The 23,678-nt window shown below is 34.1% G+C and overlaps 5 protein-coding genes across 8 annotated transcripts; 2 read left to right on the forward strand and 3 right to left on the reverse strand.

The window, feature by feature from the left end:
• Positions 1 to 48: 48 nt before the first annotated feature.
• LOC108765096 (rabankyrin-5) lies at positions 49 to 8,601 on the reverse strand. Of its 3 annotated transcripts, XM_018513638.1 has the most exons (13): positions 7,828 to 8,601; positions 7,577 to 7,766; positions 7,372 to 7,481; positions 6,966 to 7,225; positions 6,751 to 6,900; positions 3,621 to 4,024; positions 2,591 to 3,304; positions 2,228 to 2,500; positions 1,573 to 2,014; positions 1,300 to 1,497; positions 964 to 1,204; positions 457 to 712; positions 49 to 375 (listed from the first exon to the last, which is right to left on the reverse strand). In XM_018513638.1, exons 1-13 carry the CDS (start codon positions 7,829 to 7,831, stop codon positions 234 to 236), a joined length of 3,384 nt encoding a protein of 1,127 aa, XP_018369140.1. In that variant the 5' UTR covers positions 7,832 to 8,601; the 3' UTR covers positions 49 to 233. The 3 variants fall into 3 exon arrangements, with proteins under 3 accessions (XP_018369140.1, XP_018369141.1, XP_018369142.1); XM_018513639.1 differs by lacking the exons at positions 7,577 to 7,766; positions 7,828 to 8,601 and having other exon boundaries at positions 6,751 to 6,896; positions 7,372 to 7,447; XM_018513640.1 differs by lacking the exons at positions 7,372 to 7,481; positions 7,577 to 7,766; positions 7,828 to 8,601 and having other exon boundaries at positions 6,751 to 6,896; positions 6,966 to 7,243.
• On the forward strand, positions 4,956 to 5,979 carry LOC108765097 (uncharacterized). The gene is made up of 4 exons (XM_018513641.1): positions 4,956 to 4,970; positions 5,039 to 5,204; positions 5,279 to 5,452; positions 5,532 to 5,979. Exons 2-4 carry the CDS (start codon positions 5,141 to 5,143, stop codon positions 5,807 to 5,809), a joined length of 516 nt encoding a protein of 171 aa, XP_018369143.1. The 5' UTR covers positions 4,956 to 4,970; positions 5,039 to 5,140; the 3' UTR covers positions 5,810 to 5,979.
• A 464-nt stretch (positions 8,602 to 9,065) lies between the features above and the next one.
• On the reverse strand, positions 9,066 to 11,163 carry senju (UDP-galactose transporter senju). The gene is made up of 6 exons (XM_018513474.1): positions 10,769 to 11,163; positions 10,525 to 10,639; positions 10,391 to 10,437; positions 10,162 to 10,301; positions 9,831 to 9,974; positions 9,066 to 9,756 (listed from the first exon to the last, which is right to left on the reverse strand). The coding sequence occupies exons 1-6, from the start codon at positions 10,854 to 10,856 to the stop codon at positions 9,280 to 9,282; spliced, it is 1,011 nt and encodes a 336-aa protein (XP_018368976.1). The 5' UTR covers positions 10,857 to 11,163; the 3' UTR covers positions 9,066 to 9,279.
• Positions 11,164 to 13,675: 2,512 nt separating this feature from the next.
• TBC1D23 (TBC1 domain family member 23) lies at positions 13,676 to 16,855 on the reverse strand. 2 transcript variants are annotated; one of them, XM_018513603.1, is made up of 9 exons: positions 16,827 to 16,855; positions 16,192 to 16,412; positions 15,921 to 16,125; positions 15,571 to 15,807; positions 15,120 to 15,495; positions 14,747 to 14,960; positions 14,332 to 14,667; positions 14,122 to 14,254; positions 13,676 to 14,044 (listed from the first exon to the last, which is right to left on the reverse strand). In XM_018513603.1, exons 1-9 carry the CDS (start codon positions 16,853 to 16,855, stop codon positions 13,771 to 13,773), a joined length of 2,025 nt encoding a protein of 674 aa, XP_018369105.1. In that variant the 3' UTR covers positions 13,676 to 13,770. The 2 variants fall into 2 exon arrangements, with proteins under 2 accessions (XP_018369105.1, XP_018369106.1); XM_018513604.1 differs by lacking the exon at positions 16,827 to 16,855 and having other exon boundaries at positions 16,188 to 16,291.
• A 1,962-nt stretch (positions 16,856 to 18,817) lies between these two features.
• On the forward strand, positions 18,818 to 23,582 carry Tom70 (translocase of outer membrane 70). Its single transcript, XM_018513605.1, has 9 exons — positions 18,818 to 19,331; positions 19,793 to 19,966; positions 20,073 to 20,280; positions 20,396 to 20,531; positions 20,599 to 20,953; positions 21,165 to 21,398; positions 21,524 to 21,744; positions 21,883 to 22,013; positions 23,414 to 23,582. Exons 1-9 carry the CDS (start codon positions 19,083 to 19,085, stop codon positions 23,545 to 23,547), a joined length of 1,842 nt encoding a protein of 613 aa, XP_018369107.1. The 5' UTR covers positions 18,818 to 19,082; the 3' UTR covers positions 23,548 to 23,582.
• Positions 23,583 to 23,678: the final 96 nt, after the last annotated feature.

Here is a 23,678-nt window from a genome sequence, read left to right on the forward strand (position 1 = left end):
CAGATAGAAATATCTCTTCGTGGTCTCTTCTTCATCTGTATTTCAACTCTACAAGATAGTTTTTAACAAATTTGAACAATGTGTATACAATAGAATACATAAAATATGAATGACATAATTATACACAGACTTTCAGTTCAGTTCGTTCTGTTTTTTGTCATATAAAAAAATGTTGGAATGATCTTTTTCTCCATTTGTTTTGTCATATATGTATATATAAATTCTTATTTTAACTATGATGGTTGAAGAGAACCAGTACCCAGTAATACATCAAAGCATACATTGCACACACGTACTGGTTTGTTCAAGCCAAATTTCAAAATTGGTACATCTTGACCTGAGCACTTGCTGCACAAAATTCGTCCACAATGCCGGCTAAAAAAAAAAGAGAATATTAAATATATGTTTAAAAGATTAATACGGTCAATTTTTGTCCTTAAAACAATTCAACAATACCAATGATGCTTGCGCATTGTAAGAGAGAATTTTGTTCCGCACTCTAAGCAGCAATCCTTGTCGGACCACGGTGCTTCTTGTGTTAAAGAATCTAACAGTCTATACAACAACTGTTTTGTCGCTACTTGATAATTGAAGATCGTAATTCCATCTTTATTCATCGAACCTAGGCATGCCCCGGCTTTCACTAGCGTTCTACAAAGATTGCCATTGCCCTTCATGTATGCGATCAACAACGGAGTATTTCCATCCAAGTCTGAAATATACAAACTCAATAAGACACATATATGGTGCTTTTCAGCAAGAAACATGGTGTAACACAATCACCGTAACATAATCACTTCATCTTTGTTTAACATTGACAAATAACAAGAATGTAATTATTTGTCATTTGTGTCTCTTACTGGAAAACATTCATAATATACAGTTTAGCTAAGAGAGATTGCATTGTCTTTCAGAATAATTTTAATCTTTCAAATAATTTTATCGTTGTCTTTTTTGTGTAACCTGCGTTATTAACTGGATATTGCGACATGCATTCTAAGAATAGATCGCATATCGTCGCAGCATTGTCCCTCGCGCATCTGGCCAGTTCGTGTAGAGGATTACGACCCTTGAGATTCATTGCTTCCGCATCTAGCGTACATTCAGTCAATAATGTCCGCACCACTGATACATGACCTTCTCTTACAGCTACGTGCAACGCGTTGTCGCCATCCGCGTTTACCGCGTCAAAATTAATATTGTTCTACGCAAACGAGAATTTTTTGTCGTGAAATATCGTGGTTATATCAAGATTAAGATTGTTAGTTTCGATACATAGCATATTAGATAGTTTCTTACTTGCAATAACGCAGAGACAACAGCGGCATGTCCCGCTTTGGCCGCCACGTGCAGCGCGGTATTCCTATTTGCATCTGTATCGTTGACACGAGCACCCGCCAGAATCAAACTTCGCACTAACATCTCATTCCCTGACACGGCGGCAAGATGTAGGGGTGGCGTTTGTGTAACGTCGTGTATTCTCGAATTTACGTCTACCTGAAAAGTAACGATTGGCTGCAGATACTGGCTTCATACATAATTAATTTATTACACTTAAATTAAATGCAATACTTGTATTGACAATAAAAATAGAATGCTCTCCATGTCACCCTTCTGTATAGCAGTATGCAAGAAGTTTCTGCCTTTATTGTCGTATTGTTCAGCGGCTTTAGGTAATCTCTCTAATATTGCTTGTGCGGCTTTGTTATTGCGAACTGTCAGGGCGGTCGCGAAAGGCGACAATCCTTTCTTATCTCTTTTATTCAGATCTATATTTGGGTGGCACAGCAGAAGAGAAATAATCTGCGAATGCTGATTCTGTATCGCCACGTGCACAGGTGTTTTTCCCTCCGCGTCGCGGGCATTCACATCAGCTCCGTGCTCGATGAGCGTTTGAACGACTTGCTCCAGTCCCCATTGACAACATAAATGTAATGGCGTGCACTCGTCTCTTGCCTCGTCTCCACCAGCACCGTCTGGGCCAGGTCGTCTTGGAGCATTCAAGTCGCATCCACTGCAAAATAATAAATCATTATTTAAAAAAAAGGTAAAATACAATGTTTTAAATTACTTAAATAACTTCTTTTTATAGTAAATCGAATTATATCTACATATCATGACAAATTACAAAATATAAGATAGTATCTCTAATATATATAATTTAATAATTTTTTAAAATAAATCTCTGCTTGTTATCGATTCTTCTCAATTAAAAAAAATTTCGCACCTTCTAATCAAGAACTGTGCAATATCCTCTTTGTTATCGTCGATTGCTCTGTGTAACAACGTTTGTTGACAGCCATCGGGGCCTGGACCCCAACAATCTGTATCCGCTCCGTGTTTAACCAAAATTGATGCAGTGTCTTCTTGATCCGAATCTAAAGCATCCCATAACGGACATCCTATTGAAGTGTCTACGCCTCGCCTGCAAAGAGCCTCTACCACTTCGCCCAGTCTACAATGTACGCACAGTTGTAACGGTGTCTCTCCATTGGCTGTTCTGCACATACCAAAATACAATTGTTAATAAAATTGAAACTGTGATCGCAAATAGATTTTTCTAAGTGTTTTAACGTATTGTCAAACTCACTTTGCGTTCATGTCAGCACCATTTTCTAACAAAAATATCGCTGTAGCCGAATCCTCTTTCAGTATTGCTTGATGCAATAACGTCAGGCCTTCGTCGTTGCGCTCGTTCACGTCAGCCCCAGCTTTTATCAGAGCCAGCACGATATCTTTGCCTTTCTTGAATGGTGTCTTTATAGCCAAACTCAGAGGTGTCTCGTTCGCGTTATTCTTAATAGTCAACTGTGAATCCAAACTAGTAGCGTCTAATAACTCGATGACTATATCAGTGTACAGATTCGAAATAGCGAAATGAATTGGCGCGTCGCCAGTGGAAAGAGTAACGACATCGGTCGGCAGCCCGTTTTTTAACAGAGCATGAGTCAGATCCTTTAAACCCACTCTGCACGCTTCGTGTAGTATTGTGAAACCTTCGTTGTTAGTTTTCGTTAAATTATTATTACAATATTCTACTAAGAATAACGCTGCCTCTTCTTTGCGTTCTTGCGTCAAAATATGAAGCAATGTGTTTCCGGTGACATCATATGTTGGATTCGGTATAGCGCCTTTAGCAAGCAATTTCGACGCAAAGTATTCGTTGAAGGGTTCCATCTTCATTGCAAAACACAACGGCGTATCATCTTCGTTTGTGATTTGATCTACATCTATATTCTTCGCCTCGAGTAACAGATCGAACAGCATCTCGTTTTTCTCCGAGATACAGCTATGAAGCGGAGTCCTGTAAAAATGCAGGAGATAAAAAATGCTAATAATCTTAACCTGATGTATTTTAAAATGTATTATAAATTCTCTATTTCAAATTTTATCAGACAATCATTTAGTTTCTACATTATTTGGAATATAATGTAAGGGCTCAATAAAATAAGACACAATAAAAGGAATAAGAAACAAGGAATAAAATTTCAATCTATCAAAAGCTGTGCAATTGAAATCTGTTATTCCTTGTTCCTTATTTAATAATTAATTTTCGTTGTGTCTGAATTCTAAGAATTAAAAATTTTAAAGCAGAAAGCTGATAGAGAATACAAATTTACCATCCTCTGAGGTCTTGTAAGTTTGGATCAATTCCCGCTTGGAGTAATCTCATTCCAACCGCCAACATGTTTTCCGTATTGTGCTTTGCTACTAGATGCAAGGCAGTGCAGCCTTCCAGTTGCTTAAGATCGGCCGCATTCTTCGCACTCTCGTTAATTTTCACAGCCTCACATAACTTTGATACGCTGCCATTGTTCTCCAGCTGCTCGATTATGAACTCGGACGAGTAGGAGTCTCCTTTCAAGATAGCTGAATGAAGGAGAGAAAGACCTCTCACGTCTTTCGCATTTAAATCCGCTCCATGCTCGACCAGGGTGCGTGCCAGAGATGGCTGGCGAGTTTTCAAGGCAACTTCTAGAGCCATTTCTCCTTTGTGATCCACAACATTGACAGCCTTCGGAAGCTGACATAAATAATCGTAACATTAGCGTCAAAAGGCAAAAGATATCAAAAAATTCATCACCTTTATTTTGTTTCAAACTGATTTAAAAATTACTCTACGTATCAAGACGTATAATTTTAAAACTTGCAAAGAGCTTTATATTATTAATCTTATTATACATCGTAATAAAACATCTTACTACAACAGTAATAAAAATTATTAAAAACAATATAATAATTAAACATTAAAATTTCGAATGAACGTACGTTTAAAGTACCATTTCAAATTAACATTTTAGTTTTGAAATAAATGTTAAGCCATAATGACAACAGTTGCAGAAGAAGGAGAGGTTTGAGAGCCACTGCTATCAGCGCGTGCACGCGTATGTGTGTTCACGCGTTGGAATGGTACGTACAGTATCGGGTCAGCGCGAAAAAGTGGAGGAAGTATGGAGATTATTTTCTGATATACATGGAAGACCGAGGGAGTATTAAAGCCACCGCCAAGGCGGATGACGTGGTCTTCACGAATCGCGGTACGTCCAACCGACCGCAATCGGCCGTCGACCAGTCGTCATTCCATGCGTTTCTGATGCATTTTCGCACGAGGCTGGTCCACGATACCGTGGTGTGTGTCGCGAAATAAGACATTATGATGCGTTATGCAAACAACGAAACTCTGTGATAGATGGGCGCCGCTTGTTCACCGCTCTATTTGACGGTGAATGTCGATTAGTGCGCGTTAATTAAGAGGATAATGAGATCGGAAAGTTTCGATTTGGAAAATTTACGCGAATACGAAGGACCACCCAACGGTGAAATCTAGCGCTTTCCAACGAATCTCAAACGAGAGATTCGTCAACAATTAAAAAAAGCGATTATTTGCAATCGTGCAAGGCTTTTATAATTCCACGCATAACAAGGTTATTTAGGCGAAACATATGGATGAGATTCTTTATTTTAATATGGTTGGTAATCTTGAAGAGAAAAGAATATAAAAATTTCAAGCTAAACGTTAATATAAATATTATTTCAGATTCATCATTATTACTGAAATAAAATGATCAAGTAAAATACTTCTTTACTGATTTAAGTAATAATTACTCCTTGACAAGATACGAATGATATCGCTAATAAAATGTATAACTTAAAGCCAAGTCTACAGATTATGATATTATATATCAGTATTTTCTATATATCGCGTATGTTTCTTTTTGTATTGCCGATATTGTATTGCAAATGAGAACATGAAATTAATTTTTCTTGAAATTTATAGACGTTTCACAAGTAGAGGCAGAAGGTATTTCATGTTTCAAGTGTCTCATGACATTAACAAATCCGGATGACACAGATCTGCTTTGTTCTCATTTCGACGGGAGTGCCAAATTCCAAGTGTTCTGTCCAACCTCGACGCTTTGTATGAAGAGAACCGTTCAGTATAAGTCTAAAAGTAGGTAGCCGAGTCTCGCAAGTGTTGTTATCTAAGTGACAGCGTAGGCGTTTATTTATTTACGAATTTCTTCTTTCAGCATCTGTAGTGACCACTGTTCAACGAGATTGCGCGCCACAGAAATATACTTCTCACACTTACAATGATGCCGATAAGCAGTGGTATAAAAAGGAAGAGGTCATAACATCTGCTTACGACGAGGGTTGCTTTATTGGAGAACACAGAGGCGCGCCTACTGGCCCACCTGAATACTGCTTTTGTAGTTTTCATCTGTGCAATTCATCTCCTTCGCAAATTGGAATGTTTAACAAAGTATATGGGGCAATATTAGCGATGTTAATTATGAGATTGTTATAAAATTGTTTATAGCACATAACATGTTACTTAAAAGAAAGTGCAGTTGCACGAGTTTCGTGCACATGGTAAGTATCAGTCTCTCCTGTTAAGTACGGAAGTGCAGAGATCATGACAAATTGCAAATGTCATATCATAAATACAAAAATATTGAGGCCTATCCAATACGAATGACCACAAATAGCTAACTTATTTGTTATTAAAATTATTACATTAAATAGTTTATTTTCAATTTTGTAATTTGTAAATTTCTATTTCTATATTTATAATTTTGGAATAATATATGAAAAGAAAGATTGAATGAAAAGAAAAAATCTTTCCTATCTTAAATTATCTTGTTGAAGATAATAATTGAAATATTTTCTATAATATATTTATAAAAAGTATTACAAATACACATTAAAGTATATTTATAAAAAGTATTACAAATACACATTAAAGTATAAAAAATCTATTCATTGCTAATATTTGTGTAAATTCGATGTCTGAAATGATCAAAAAAGTTGATCATAGTTTTTAACAAATATGAGAGAATATAAAAAATTAACAAAGATTCTTTGGAGTGATCTAATAATTTTAACATATATAATTACTGCCAAAAAATATTAAGCCAAAATTATCATTTATCTCAAATGTACGTGAACAAAGCGTATTTTGTACACGTATAAGTACTTAATTAACATTCAAACTCGAGCTGTGAAAATGTAAGTAAATTGTAATAATACAACATTTATGATATTCAATGATAAACAAATTATAATGTTAAATCCTTGTATATTTTAAAGGTACAATATTTTCATATTACGTTTCATATATATTTTTTTATGAATTATGCAAATAATTATGTATTGCAATGACTAATTTAAATTACTTCAATAAAATTTACTTCAATAAATATGTCACGTTTGGTTTTTCAACAATCACAAAAGGGAGAAAAAACTTACCTCGGCGTTATGTTCCACCAAGTACAGAAACACGACATCTTCACGCATCAAACGTACCGCTGCGTGCAAGGGATATTTGCTCTTTGTTTGCAGTAATTTGTACAGTAAAGAACCAGGCATTTCCTTGAAATCCTCGCCGGTCAAATCTTCCTGTAATATATAAAGGCATTTTAAGTATAAAATTAATATTGTTACTCTAGTAATGTCAATCTTACCCAATGCGCTGAAATTAAGGAGCTGCAATGCTCCTTCAATTTTAGGGTACCCAGTTCCTCGGCAGCTGAATACAATCCCACGCAATTCTTCAATCCTACTGTCCCAATCAGATATCTTTCGCATTGATCTACTAGATCGGACAATTGGAAACCCGCTGCTGCTTTCATCAGATCTAACGTTAGGTGTTCCTGGGATACTTTGCCTGTATAAATCCATTTCAGCAGCACTAATGCAACGGCACTATTTAAACTGCTCCAATCTGGAAACATTTGTAATATGAACATAACAATATTATATTAAAGTAAGATTAAGAACCAATCTAATGTATTAAGTAAAAATAAAACATAAATTAAAGTATCAAAGTAAAAATAAGATATAAACAAATGAATTGCAAGTTTATCTAACCTAAAACAGTCTTTTCCACAAGGGCTGCGTCGCTGAAGAAATCAGACCTGGCAGACAACACGAATTTATGCGCCGGTATCTCTTGGTCGATCAGTTTTATACTTATATCACTGAAAACGAACAGTTTTAGAAATAGACTTATTAATATCTTATATTATTATTGTTGCAAGACACTTGAAATTTCAGGTTATACGCGTAAGAATACCTGTAACGATGTTGACAGTACAAGGATGCGACCGTCGCCAGAAGCCTGGCGACGAATCCATCCTCCTGCTTCTCAGCCGTGGCGACGGCATACTCCCGTTGCAGTTCAGCATTCGCGTTGTACAAATTGACATACTGCTCTCGCAGCAGGGTCAGATGTTGTTGCCACTTCTGCGCCTCCGTGGGGTCCTCTGAAATGATCAGCAGTCGTGCGAGGATGCGTAAACTTCGCGAAAATACTGAATAACTTACCCATGCTTGAAAGAGGAAAAGGAGTGAGAAACCGTCACGTCCGGCGTTTCAGACTCTGTGTAATCCGACACGACGTTATCGCTCGTGGCGCGGGCCCGCCGCGCATTAACGCACGTTCATTTAAACCCTTAGCACCGCGCGTCGAATCACCTGGTGAGAGAGGAAAAGAAAAAAAAAGAGGAGATAGAGGAAACCGGCAGACGTGAGACGGCGCTGCCAAGAGGAGGAGATTCCAAGGGGAAGATCGTCGGGACCAACCGGGATCCTCGGGAGAACGTAGAACGCCGCCGCGGCACCCCTAGGCATCGCGCACTATCGCACATGTGTCACATCACTCACATCACACACACGCCCACGACGTCATTACGGAATCTCAGGACAGATGCCAACGCGCGCGCACGCATACACGCTAAAATGCACGCACACGTGCGCGACGAATGCACCGAATGCACGAGGGACGGACAAAGAGAGACAACCGTGACCTGTGACCGAGCGTTTCTTTCTTCTTCTTAAATAAGGAATTTTTTCCAAGAATTTTTAGTGTAGTTTGCTTGGCTTCCAAGAATAGATAATAGAATGTGATGCGACAGAAGTTGCGTCGCATTACGATACGCTGCAGAAAAGGGACGATAAAAACAAATGCATTTGGAGGAAGAAGGATAGGGACGTATAATACGAAGGATGGCACAGAGAGAGGTCCAATTATAATTAATAAACTTTAAATTTGAAGTAGCGATATATGCGAGGTAACAGAGCTAAGTGACCAATGAACGAACACGTCTGCATTCATCCACAATGATCTCGATATGAATCGTTTTGCGAGATTGTTAGGGCTGATTTTCACAGGCGAATGGATTTGGAATTGAAATTTAAAAAAATGATCTTCTCTTTTTTTTTTATTCAGATATCGAAGTTTTTATAAAAGATATTCATTGTAGAAATCAGAATTAACAAGTATAATATCGAATACGTGATCGACGTTTCGCACATTTCTGCGAAGTTCGCCTTTTTTTAAACAGAAAAGATTAGATACACAAACGTAGAATATCTAGAAATTCTAGAAATTGATACGGTATCTCAAAATATATTGTCAATCAGGCCTTAACTCGGTTTCTGTGTGTTTAAAAAGAAACGATCGAATATTTTGAAGAAAATATATAATATAAAGAATAATATAATTTATAATATAAAGATTTTTACGATTTGTTATTATAGATAACAAAAATTATTATTGCTCGTTAAATCATTTGCTTAATTTTCTATTGATATCTGTTAAAAGAAACTGATACTTTTATTCACAAGCGTTCAGTCAATATCTTAAATTAACAACCTTATTATTATCACATAATCTTATCGTCGAACTATAAAATATTTGCAACAGCTTGATACGCTTTGTTTTACAATTTAGTTGCGACTATTTGTCATTTAGAAAATAAAATTTAATACTGTCGTTTACACTAAAAGCTTCCCACTTTCCGCTACCTCTTTAGGTTGAGCGTTCTGTACAGGATTTCTCGAATATAGAATTACAGCGACACTCACCATAGCTATAGAAACAATGGTATTCGTGCTAACAGGTATGCTAAACAAAATCCAACAAAGCATCGCAGTAAAAATTAATTCCACCGCGCTGGCAAAGGTCTTCAGTATAGAATTTAAGGTCTTTAGAAAGAAGCTCGTTATTATCCCGACAAGAGAATTGTTCAACATAATTAAAATTACTTTCGGTTGCAGAAACGTACCGATCTCAACGTTACTCAATGTTTCGCTGACGTCGTTCGTGAATACACTTAACAGGACAATTACTACAATGTTGCAAAAAATACTGTCGATATACATAAATACGTTCTGTATAAAAATGTCAATGTCCGCGCCCTGCCGTTTCAGTAAATACTCGTTATATACACCAGCCAAGCAGGAGCATGTCGTCTGTAAGATAAGTTTTGTTTTTCAGAAAACTTAATTGTGTCTCCACTTATATACAGGTATAATGAATGACTCACTTGTACAAGAATTAGAAGTAGAAAAATATCTACATGGAATTCTGTGCCAAGAACGTGGGCATCAAAATGCTTTACCATACAGCCAACTGTCAAGATCATTAGGGAAAACCATTGCGTTGCGGATAACTTTTTGTTAAAAATGACCTGGAAAAAATCAGAATTATTACGTCATCCGTTCAACATCGTCCCTCTATGTATGTAGAAAAAATGGTCAAAATATTTATGTCCTTATTTTAAGACAGTCTTGAATAATGCCTCAAGATACTGATCTATCATTTTACGACAGCTTAAATACAAGAATCGACTATGAATACCAATGTCATTGATATACCTGGAAAATGATTCCCGTAAGTACAACGCGGAGTTGCAACAGAATGTAATAAGTCGTGGGGTCGAACCTAGCCAAATTGACAAATGCTAGATTGTTGTACAGGCAGTACAAAAGCGCAGGTATCATATATAGTAGAAGCACTGAAAACAGGCAGAAGTTTTCTTTAGTACCCTGAATCTTGAGCACACCTGATATTTGTAAGTTTCTTTATCTCTGTTTTTAATCTCACCCTTTTTGTTTTTCTTTGTCTCCTGGAGAAGCGTTAGGATGCTATTGCTGAAAATTAAGATGAATTAATGCTGATAGCAGGAAAATTGACCCACATTGGCCAGCTGTATAAGAATTATAAATTGTTTTACTTACTCTTTGCAGTAAAGTGTTGTAGATATGACCAATTTTAGAACTTCTGTCATCAACACAACTGCCACAATATTATATTCGTAGCGACCGCTTCTTTGAGACCATGTTACAAGAATACCTGCAGTAGATTGTTGCATTTCGATATCATATTTTCATGACGACTTACATTTAATTAATCAAATTTATGTATTTTGTTGCTTATAATAAGAAGGATGAAAATTGTTTACAGAACATGTGATCAACGTACCTTGATTTATAAAGAGAGCTATGTAGGAGATGAAAATGACAGGACTCCACCTTCCTGGAAATAATTCACTCCAGTTTATTCCTCCCATACTTTGACTTTTCTTAGCTGTTTCAGCTTGAACAATTTCGGTACATCATGTTTGACAGTCATTCCTTCCGTAGTTTTTGTACGCACGTCAGCGCACACTGGCAAAGGCCGGATACTGATTGATACCACTACACATATCAACACACTTTGCGCATGTGTATGTGTATAAACATGTACACGCTACGCCATGCTCTGCTCTCGTCAACTGTGTGAATTCTATTACTGTATATATTTATCTGAATCTCGCGCGCGAAGATGCATTTATTGCTCCAAAACGATAGAATTATATAATTAAAAATATGAATACCATTTAACTTGTAGAACCAGTCACCAATTTTTTTTATCTGTAAACCGGATTTCACGATGTTGCTTTGCTGTACAACTTTCGTCGTTGCAAAATTGAAGAAAATCTGAGCGAAGAATTTTTTCAATAAAATTCCAAAATTTTTTTACGTTATGTGAAAAACCAGCGTCATTTTCTTGAACATTTTTTTATAATTTGTCTTTGGTAAAGTAGGGATAAGAGGTAATTGGAGTGAAACAGTAAATTATTATAAGCGTATCCTAAACATACAATTAATCATCGTAAAACGCTGAATATAATACTGATAATAGCATATCAGTAATGATATGACATTAATCTTTTAAAGTTTTAAATTGACTAATATTATTCACAATGTTCTCTAATCTGTACAAGAAAAATGCGTGTGTGTGTGTGTGTGTACAATCTCTCACATATCAATATGTCTACAAATTATACTAAATGATTCATAACATTGATACCATCGATAAGTTTTCACAGGTTTAATCCGACGAAAGAATTGTTAGTGTATAAAGTATTCAAGTATTACTGTTAACTTTTTATTATATATATTATTTCTGTGTTATATTACATGGCCTTTTTATATACACATCTATAAACACGTATTTGGGAGTTTTCGAAAATTTTAATATGTTTAGTTTCTTAAAAGTTCATTTTCTATTGCTGTTTTTAAAATGTGTAACCTATATACACTTTTTATCTTCACAATCATTCGTTCGGAAGCACATGCATGAAAAAGTTTTATCACATACACACATACGGTGTATATTACTTATGATTTAAAAACTATATATATATGTTGCACAATTATCAATGTGATAATAGTCAACAACACATATATTTACATTTTTCTGGATTTCTAATAAATCTTATAATTATATTAGATATTCAAATTGTTTTTTATTTTAATTAATTTAAATGTATGTAAACGTAAAAAAAATTCATATATTCAAGTCATCATATATCACGCAGCTACAAGAAATTTATATTTATTGACAGATTATCGAAATTTTTATAGATTACAACGTGGCAAGTAATGTGCAATATTAATTACTACGACTTATTACACAAATAAATCGCAAATCTAGAAGAAACATTCCTGAAGTAAAACCTTGAAATTTTATTTTCTTGAAAATATCTTATATCCATAGAAATATCTTTCATCCATATTTCGTTTTGCTACCAAGGCTATAAAAAAATATAATTTTATATAAGCACGAAGTTTTGCAAAGAAATAGGAAATGTATTTTATATTTTACTATTGCAAAAATTTGATTGGTAGTATAAGCTTATTTTCTTCTATGTTTTCTATAATAAATATTTTTTTCTATAATGTAGAATAGCTAAAATGACTAAAAAATTTGAAGGAGCAGATAGTGTGAAAAGTATTGTTTGTTTACAAATATTGCACCTGTACATATCCACTTACGTAATTTGTAAATAAACTTCTTCCTATGAAAACATATTGCAATATGGCAATCTACAAAATGCAAATGCATACAAACACATAGTAAATGTATTAAAATTATGTTAGGGCCAGTTGCCAATTAAAGTAGATAAATATTTTTGCTTGAATACTTATTTCTTCTATACATGAACACAACCAAAGAAATGATTAACAATGTGGAGGCACATATGTATTAGCATCAACTTAGCTTTTTTCTTTAGCTTTTTGTTAATTTTTAGCATTTTCTTCTTCCTACAGAATCTTGGTCTAATCAAATGGTTTTGACTAACGTTAGCACTGCGAAAATTTTATGCAAACTATTACACAATAAAGGTTTGAAGGCCTTTGGATATTTCTATTAAAACTCTAATGTATTTTTGTATGCCTAATAATAATTATGTATAAACGTGATTTACAAAGTTGAACGCATTGGTTTTTAGGTCAGTCATACCGTCGTGGTATTTAAAAAAGTTGTGTATCTAAATGATGAAACGCCATCCGGTTGACTTAACATAAGTTACATAAACATAAATTTATCTGTTATCCTCAACACAACTGAATTGTGATTCAATTGATTGAAATAAGGAAAATTAACATCAGAAATATTTTTACTCAACATTTCAAATTTATACGTTTTTGTTAATTCTATTGTACACATATCCAGTGTATATATTTCTATATTTATTTAAATCAGCGTTTTTCAACCTTTCTCAATTTACGGCATATTAAATAATTTATCGAGATGTATTATTACGCGTATACGTTTTAGTGCTCAGCATAGATCTTCTATCAGATATTGCTAACATGGTTTTTACTGTTCGCTTTATTCATTGTTTGATTTATTTCTAAATTTGAAAATATCTATAAATTTATTTCTAAAATTAAATATCCATAAATTTTTCACTTTTATTTTTTAAAAAATTATCGCGGCACACTTAAAGACTATGATATATTGAAAAACTCTGATTTAAATGACTATTTCAGATATAAAAAGTAAACGAATAATTTCAATAAATAATAATACAAAAATCGAATAACTTGTTTATAAAATAAAATGTTTTAAGAAAACTGTTTGTCACAAATTGAACTTGATAACATCTGTACATTAGCTTGAAATTATTCTATAAAATACGTGCCCACATAATATTAGTCTGACGTATTTAATTGTCTCATGATCTGTTGCGTGATCAATTTAGTCGCTTCACTCGCGTTAGGTATAAGAAACTTATCCATATCAGAAATAACCGTATCGTTATATTGCGTCGTACCATATTTAAACGTTATTAAATCGGCGTGCCGCTTTCTCGACGTTATTTTGACGATACTCGTTAAGGGACGTTTCACAATTACGTGCGCGGCGCCCTTTCGTTCCGGGATTTCTCGCAGTACTATAAGATGACTATCGGTAACCAATAGTTGACTAAAACAAAAAAACAATATACACACATGAATGACTTTACATATACGAAAGAAAATCCCTTTTTCTTATAAGCTCACCTATCACAGAGATCGCCATTAACTTTCACTTCTTGGCATTTAAAGGAATGTAATAACTTGGGATCTTTCATCCATTGTTGTATTGATACTACTTCGATAGGCTCTTCACTTTCATTATTAGTCATTGTCATATCTAGAAAAGATTAGATTAGTGTATCTTTGATAAAACAGTTAACAATTACATAAGGATAATTAGGAGAATTCAATTACCTATCTCTTGATCATCATCTATACTAAACACAGGCGCGGTCTTTCTTTGACGTCTAATATAGTCCAAGTCTTTACTGTCTCTCTTTTCTGTATTACTATTAACATTTGCTGTAGGATTAACAATATAATCGAATAACTTTCCTTTTACTTCTTGACTCTTTAACTTCATGGCTAATCCGATCTTGCCCAAGAGATCAGAATTATTATTTTTAACTTTAACAGGGCTTGCTTCGTTTGAATTTTCTTCTAACATATTAGCATTACATACTAGACAATATTGTGAATTATGATCAACAAGACTTGATACCACTTCATCGCCGAAGTATTCATGAATGGCTGAAAATAAAATCATAATTAAATGAAAAGAATATAATTTATCTTCATTGAAACATACTAAAAAATAGAAAATAAATACCTTGATATCCAGAAGTAACCATGCTCACGTAATGTGTATGTTTTTGTAAAAAGGATGCTACTACCATATGCGTGTAGCGATCTTCCTCTTGTCTACCACTTCCCAGAAAGCAAAGATGTTCTCCACCAGCTTGTGAACCAACAGCTAATGCTTGACGCTGAGCTTGTAGTAAGCCTTGTACCGCTGTAGCAAACGCGGCAGGTTCTTGCAGCATCTAAAAAGATAGAAACATGTATTTGATCTTTCCTTTCCATCAAAATTGATATATAAAGCAATATAAAAATCATAATTTTAATAAATTTTAAACTACGTAAACTTAATACATATTTAAAACATTTTTTTATTGATTACTTTTATTTTATTGATAACTTACCAAGTTGCAATCGAGATGAAACGCCGTTGGTAAGTGACCTGCGTTGTATTGTTCGGCAGGTCTACAATCTACGAGAAAAAATCTAACAGCTTCAACAGTGCTATTAGGTAAAGATGGAGTTTCGATAGCATTCTCTACTAATTCTTGTGCCGATACGGGTAAACATAGTGCGTGAGAGATTAGCTTTTCTTCAGAACTTTCACCAAACATTACGGGATACAAGTCTTGTTTAAAAGATGTTGGTGTTTTCATTGCGTAATACTGTGCCAAGGAACAGAAATCGGTTACATCCTCTGCTTCCACAGCACAAGGCATTACTGCTATTGCATCTATTATACTTTGCTTGTCTTCGTCCTTCATGTTCAAAATTTGCTCTCTATAAAGATAAGAATTACTTTAAACAATGTAACAACAAATATACGATACCTAAATTAATTTAATCAATATTTACCTAGAATTTATAACCATAATTAGTGAGAGAAACAGCATGAAAAATGGATCAGCTTGCATAAAGTACAGATCCCACATTGTACAGACAGCTGGTAATGAACAGACACCAGCGAAAAGGGTATTCATCCATACTTTCGTATATTGATCAGGTGATATCCTCTTTGTGTCCAAGAAGGAGCACAGTTCTGGCTCATGATAGAGGAGCAGTAATCTTAAGACTGAGCTATATGTTTCACCTCTAAAAAGAATAGTAAACACATTATTACAAAATTTGCGATTATGAATAATCGATTTTACATTAACATCAATAAAAAATATTTATTTAGTAACAAAAAGATAATTATTTTTTACCTTGGAATATAGATATCTCTTATTGCTTCAAAGAGATTATAAGTTGCAGCACGTGGTAATTTTAAAGCTATTAAAGGACCTAATAATTCTAGCCATCCATTTCCTTTTTCATATTGTTTACATTTACTTTTACAATAAAATGTTAGTATAGATTCAAGATCCGAAACTACAGAAACTTTATCTTCATCATCATTCCCAAGTTTTGCTGTAATGTTTAACAGTAGTTAGTAAATATAAATGAGACTACATATGTAGCTTTTCACTTACTCACCGACCAACTGCTGACAGTCATCACGAATTATATTTTGTTCTGGTAAATCATAAACTTCATTAAACTGGCTAAATTGATCACCTCGATCAGTAACATAAAGGCAAGCCAACCAGACATCTGGTCTTAAATTTACAGGGACTGGTTGGCCTTTACAAATGGCATATATATCAGAAGCAGACGGTGCTTCTGTATCCAGCAATGCTGCTTCCAATTCCAATACCCTAAAATAACAATTAATTTGGAATTAATAAAAATGACAAAAACTGTTATTCGCATTTAAAACTATATAAATTGAGACTACAAGCAAACTTGACTATATCTTTCAAAAATTTCCATCTACAATCTATACAAACATATCACATTAATTAGCATGTTAATTAGCAAAATATTCGAAATGATATTACGTAAGTCGCGTAGTTTCGCTAATAAAATATTTTCTACTGCGCTTTGTCGCATGCTATATGCATGCAACAATGTAATTCTCTGTTTTACGAGCTTCACATTGTAAAACGTGTCACGGGTCATACGGGTCGAAAAAAATTTGGCACGTTATCGCGGCGATTGCAAAGTTCGGTGTTCTCGTTTTCAAGGAGACGCGTTATTTTTCGACAAGTGAAATCGCGATCACGGCTTACCAGGTGTTCTCGTCCTCCTGTAGAGCCATCGCGACTGATCGCGACGAACCAGACGAACGTCGTCCGAATCAGACAGCGACGTCCCGAGACGAACGCGAACAAACGGGGATCCAACGTCCGTTAAAAAGGTTTACGAGTACGCCTTCAATCGCTCAACATTTCTCGGGAATCTAGTGCGGACGAGAGCAAGGGCTTTCATGTCGCGCGAGCTTTGATTCCGACGGCATGACAGCCGATAAAACGTAGGAACCGTATGAACGTAGCTGCTGTTGACAGACTGCCGCCATCTTTTCGGCGTGTTCCGCGCACGCGCGGAAAACGCGGCGCGAATCTTAAAAATTATTTAAAAAGGATTTTAGTGTTATTATTTACGTATTTATTTTATCTTGCTTTATTATTTATTTAATGTTTATTTTTTTATTTTAATGTTATTATTTAATATAACCTGTCATTTCTAATTGTGACGCTTTCTTTCCATGTATTGAGTAAGATTAATTATTCTATTCATAAGATGTAAAAAGACCTATCTTCCACAAAATGTAACAAAATGAGGTAATTATTTAGAATACGGGGCCTCACCTCCGATTTTGATTAAATTGGGCTCATTCGACGCGTTTTCACTCATAATGAAAGAGTCTGGAAAAAAAATGCGGCGGTCGGTCTCGTGAATCAAGATATCAAGCGTTAAAGTTCGAAATTTTAGAAGTTAAGATACCTGTCAATTCTAACTAAATGGTCGTGTTCTTCAAACTCAACTCGACTCAACTGTGCAGAGTGGATCTGTGAGAATTCGCTACTATTGGTTAGTGATTTAGACAGGTCTAGAAGAATACACCAATAACAACGAGCGTGTACAGATTCGTTCCGCAAAGGTTCAATCTACTGAACGTGACCTATGTTTTGAAAATGAACATGCGCTGTGGTCGCGCGTGTATTCTGTAAACAGATAAAATACTACTCTGCAGATTGTAATTTGATTATAATTGGCTGCGTTCAGCACAGAAAGCAGCTTTACAACAGTGTATATAGTTACAGCGTTTATTTCCACGAAATGTTGGATTTAAATTTTAATCCATATAAAAAAAATTAAAAAGGTATACATTTTAAATAACCTATATATTCTCTGCTTTAAAAATTTATGCAATATTATACATATATTTACTGCTTTAAAAACACAAAATCACTGCTTTAAACACACCAAAGCACTGCTTTATAAACATAAATTCACTGTTTTAAAAACAATTCACTGCTTTAAAAATACAAGATTACTGCTCTTTAAAAACAAAAAATTCACTGCTTTAAAAACAAAAATTCACTGCTTTAAAAATACAAGATTACTGCTTTAAAAATACAAGATTACTGCTTTATAAATTCTTTGCATTAGCAGTGAATTTGTGTTTTTAAAGCAGTGCTTTTGTGTTTTTAACGCAGTGAATTTGTATTTTTAGAGCAGTAATCTTGATGTATTTTTAAAGCAGTGAATTTTTGTTTTTAAAGCAGTGCTCTCATTTTTAAATTCAAATTCTGAATTGGAGTACACTATAGTGCAAAAACTTTTGCGCTATTTCAGAACTAGTTCAGAATTCTTCGAAAAAGAACAGATCTTACGTATCCAATTTAATCAAAATCGGAGGTGAGGCCCCGTATTCTAAATAATTATCATTTTTTTATTTTAATATTATTATTTAATATAACCTGTCATTTCTAATTGTGACGCTTTCTTTCCATGTATTGAGTAAGATTAATTATTCTATTCATAAGATGTAAAAAGACCTGTCTTCCACAAAATGTAATAAAATAATATTTGCTCGATAAATTAATATGCAATAAAAGCTAATCAAAGTCGAAGTCGCTATTCTTTAAAGTTGGTTCTTCGACTAAGAGGGCGCTATTGTAAGAAATCTTTCAAGTTCACGTGACCGCCGTGTATCGCGATAATCGTCGGTGCACTCGGTGCCGAGAAACACCGAGGAGGATCGAGCCGATTGAGGAGAATCGAGCGGACCAAGAAGGACAAGTGAGGACGAGGACGGTCGAGAGGATCGTTCCAACGTCCGCAACGTAAACGTGATCGAGTTCGAGGGATAGTGGCGAGTGGCATCCGCATGATCGTCGCTTGGACCACGTGTTCCCTCGTGTTCTCGCAGCTCGCGGTCGGTGAGAGATTCACGATCTAGTCTCCTCATCGCGATCCCGATAGTGCCGGGTGTCACGTCGTGACCGTTCGTGTGCGGCTAACAATTCCTGGTTGAAGGAATGACCGCCTCGAGCGGCGTGGCAGGCAGCAGCCCGCTGCCGAAATGGCAGCTCGCCTTGGTGGTTGGAGCACCGGTTGCCCTCGGCCTCGGCTACATGTACTACAAGAACAGGAATAGCAATAACGTTGACAAGCCGGAACGCGACAAGTTCAGGAGCGGCGCGGCCAAGGAGAACGGCGCGCCCGCCGACAAGCAGATCTCCATCGACGGCGATTGTCCACCCAAAGTGCCTTCTCCCGCGGCTGAGGTTAAAACCGTCTGCTTTATCTGGAAGCGTTCGAAAGATTACGAAAATCCATTTATCCAAAATTTAAAAAAAAGAGGGTATTTAATGCTTATCAACATCATTATTGGTTCTGCTCCTTAGTTTCTAAGAAACAGAATGATAAATTTATGTACTATCCATGTATCAGCTATAATTATACCATAAATATGTCAAAATGACATATTATCATGAGTGATAATTTTCAGTAAACAATATTGTCTGCATGCTTTATTGAACCTTATGGCAATGAGATTGTAATGTAATGTGTAGTTTGCACATGATAAATGGACTTTCTTGATCAATCGAGACTTTCTCAGTATATATTTATCCATTTCTCAGAACTTTAATAAAATCGTAGTATCTATAGTGGCATATATTTTTTGAATTAATGTAAAAAATAAAATGCTTTTTGTGACTGACTCAAGTAAATTCTTTTGTTTTAGACTCCTTTACAAAAGGCACAGAAATATAAGAATGCAGGAAATGTAGAGTTCAAAACTGGAAAATATGATGAAGCTATTGCTCGGTATAATAAAGCAATCGACATTTGTCCAACAGAAAACATAGAGGACCTTGCAACATTTTATCAAAATAGAGCAGCTGCGTATGAGCAATTGGTAATAAAATTAATAGTAATAATAAACATGTGAAAATTTTACTTCAATTTATTGTTAAAATTTATATAAGTTTCACTGTTTACACAATTGTAATTGTAATTTACAGAAAAAATATAGTGCTGTAAAGGCAGACTGTACAAAAGCGTTAGAACTAAATCCAAAATATGCCAAAGCTTTGTTACGTCGAGCACGTGCTTTGGAGCAAACAGGGGAGTTGGAAGCCGCCCTGGAGGATGTAACTACCTCGTGTATTTATGAAGGATTTTCTAATCAAAGTTCCCTCTCAACGGCAGATAAGGTTTTGGAAAAGCTCGGTGAGTTATACATTAAAAAAAGTACTTGGTATTAAATAAAATGCTGCTTGAACTTTTGTAGAACTAGAAATAGGAACAGACAAGTTTAGTCATTGAAAATAAAAATTATTTTCAGGGAGACAACATGCCCAGGAAAATTTGGCAAACAAAAAATTTGTAATGCCAAGTAAGCATTTTATCAAAACATACATTATATCTTTTCCCAAGGATCCAGTATTTTCTAGACTTGAACATCCAGAAAATATTCCAGAGTAAGTAGAAGACTATTTCTGATAATTGTGGTGTTAACTTTTTAATAAATGTAATATTTGTTATCAGATTTTTCAAGAAACCATTGCAAGCGGTAAAAAATATGGAGTACGACGATATAATACCGCTATGCACGGAAATCATAAAAAATCCCGAATTTGATATGTTACCTTCATCTAGATTAGAGGTGTTATTATTACGAGCTACATTTTACTTACTTTTGGGCGAGCACGATGCTACAATCAAAGATTTTGAAAATATATTGAACAGCAAAGATGCATCCGATGACGTGAGGATAAATGCCCTGATAAAAAGAGCGGCCTTATACATGCAACTTGATAATCCAGATATGACTTTCAAGGACTTTGAATTAGCCATTAGTATAAATCCAAGTTACAGTGATATCTATCATCATAGAGGACAGGTATTACACGTCATAATTCAGCATATTTTTCTTGTTATATATATATATATAACCCTGGGTCTATATATTAGTCGCAAGTCAATTGCAAATTTATTGCGACAGCCAGTCTGAAATGTCAATTTTTAAATTAACAAGCTTGCGATCGACTTGCGAATAATGCAAAGTCAGGATTATAAAATAACATAACAATACTATTTTTTGTTATTTGCAGGTAAATTTGCTCATGGGCAGAATAGATGAAGCTAAACGCGATTTTGAAAAGGCTGTTGAGTACAATCCAAATTTCGGCATAGCATACGCGCAAAAATGTTACACGGATTATCGTTTTGCAGTGTTCAATAGAGATATAGGATTAGCCGAAGTGGCTGTGAAAGACTTTGAGAGAGCTTTGGAAAAATATCCAAATCCTCCTGAATGTATATATTGTTATATATCGTATGCTCAGGTACGTACAACTATTTATAATATTTCTTAAGAAAAACAATTGGAATTAAAGAAAAGTGAGTTATAAATTGTTATCATTGTGTTGTACACATTTTGGTTCATTGATGGAATTTTCAATTATCGTAGATGATGTCCGAAACTCAACAGTTTGAAAAGGCTGATACTTATTATGCTAAAGCATTAGAGCAAGACCCGGATAATGCAACTGTTTATGTGCACAGAGGCTTACTGCAATTACAATGGAACGGTAATGTTGATAAAACTGTGGAATACATACATAAAGCGTTAGAATTGGATGAGAAATGCGAGCTTGCATATGAATCATTAGGAAGTATTGAAGTACAAAGGTATGTATGGTTTCTAATAATTATTATGTGTTGAAATTTTCAAAATGAACCAGTTACAATCACACATGTGACTTACACTATGTATTATTTAAAAATACTAAAGACGTTCGAAAATATTCTAAATCCGTTTTTTTTCAGAGGAAATATAGAGGAAGCAATAAGATTATTTGACAAGGCTTTAGTATTATGTCGTACATTCATGGAATTGACACACATATACAGCTTGAGAGATGCTGCAAAAGCACAACTTAATATAAAGAATCGATTAGGTATGGACGTCATTCGTTCGTCGTCTCGATTTGTTCCGAATTCCATGTTTTAAATTATGAAGAAATTAAAAATAAAAAATCACTGTTATTAAAGAATTAAAATTTTATGTTAGCACATCAATCTTAAACACGATACATACAGGGTATCCCCAAAACTGCAATACGCAATTTTTTTTATTGCATTGCATTATTTTATATTAAAACAGTTTCAACTTAATTTTAAGTTTATACAACACTTTAAGAATTAACTTTGATATATTGGATCTATTAGCATTTGATCTACGACAAAAAAAAGTTAGTGACGTAATGCACTAGTTATTGTAGATTATTAAAGCTTTAAAGTATTTGTTAGGCAAGTGAAGTTTGTAACTATTTAGAATTGCTCAAGTTTTACTTCGTAAGATCATGTGCTTATGCAAATATTAAAATTTGTTGTGTAATCATTTAAATAATTTTATGATATTTACAAATCTTGTAATTTTTAACGAATGAAATATTTATCAATATTATTTTTGCTTACAGTATTTTATAAATACCCTATTATTGGAATTTGATAAAAATTATCTTTTTATGCAATTGTTTTTAATCAAGTTGTGTACAAAGTTTATATAATAGAAACTTATACAGAAGGTATTCTATTATTATTCCTTACTTCATCTTGTATACGAAAAATAAAAAATATATTAATAGAATAAATATTTATATTTATGACATTTAAAATAATAAAAAAATGATGACTTAAAATTTATAATGCAATTTTGGTATTTTATGAAAGAAATAAAAGAAATAGAGGAATTATGATTACACGCTAATAATAATAAATTCAAGACTTTTATACAACTATAATATATTTCAACATTCTTGTATTTATTTAAACATCGTAAAATATGGAAGCCAAAGGATATCTTATAACAAATGCCAACATACTACTGATAATCTGAAAAATATTAATATAATATACTTTAAATTATTGAATATATATATTTTTTAATTACCTGAATTATCAGTAAAATGGACGTAAGTTTTGGTTCTCTCAATGGACCAGTCTTGATCAATATAAAATTAATCAAAGTTAGATTATTGCAAGTCACAAAGCCTTCCGAGTCTTCTTCCCATTTTATTAATTTACATTTTCGAAATATCCATATTGATAGCTTCCCTAATAAGATAAAATATAATTCTAAACAATACATATAGTTTTTTTCTTTATAAGATAAACTATACTATCATACCAAGTGTGCCAAGGTCTGATTTGTAGAACACAGTTCTACTAGGCTCCAATTTGTCCATCTTTTCATTGTATCTGCGAATAAAATCATGTTATGAGTAGATCTTTCGATGAGATTTTCTAATATAATTATTTTTTATTTTTCAAACTCACTTTGGTAATCTATGCCTAGGACACGATACAAGATGGAATAGCTGCGGTATGCTATACAGAAAATTGATTATTTGCGGAATGAAAAACAATAAAGTCGTCTTGCTGAAGCGGCCTATGATACCGACGACAGCGAAAGTCATTCCCGACAGATAACAAAACGTGTCGCCTACGAAAACCTGCGATGGGTACCTTGAACAAAGCATCATTATTTTTTTATTTCAACGTAAAGTTTAATAAATTATATAAATTCATACATATTATAAATTAAATATGTACATAATTTA

The sequence above is a fragment of the Trachymyrmex cornetzi genome, unplaced genomic scaffold (genome assembly GCF_001594075.2).
Source record: "Trachymyrmex cornetzi isolate Tcor2-1 unplaced genomic scaffold, Tcor1.1 scaffold47, whole genome shotgun sequence".
Lineage (NCBI taxonomy): Eukaryota > Metazoa > Arthropoda > Insecta > Hymenoptera > Formicidae > Trachymyrmex > Trachymyrmex cornetzi.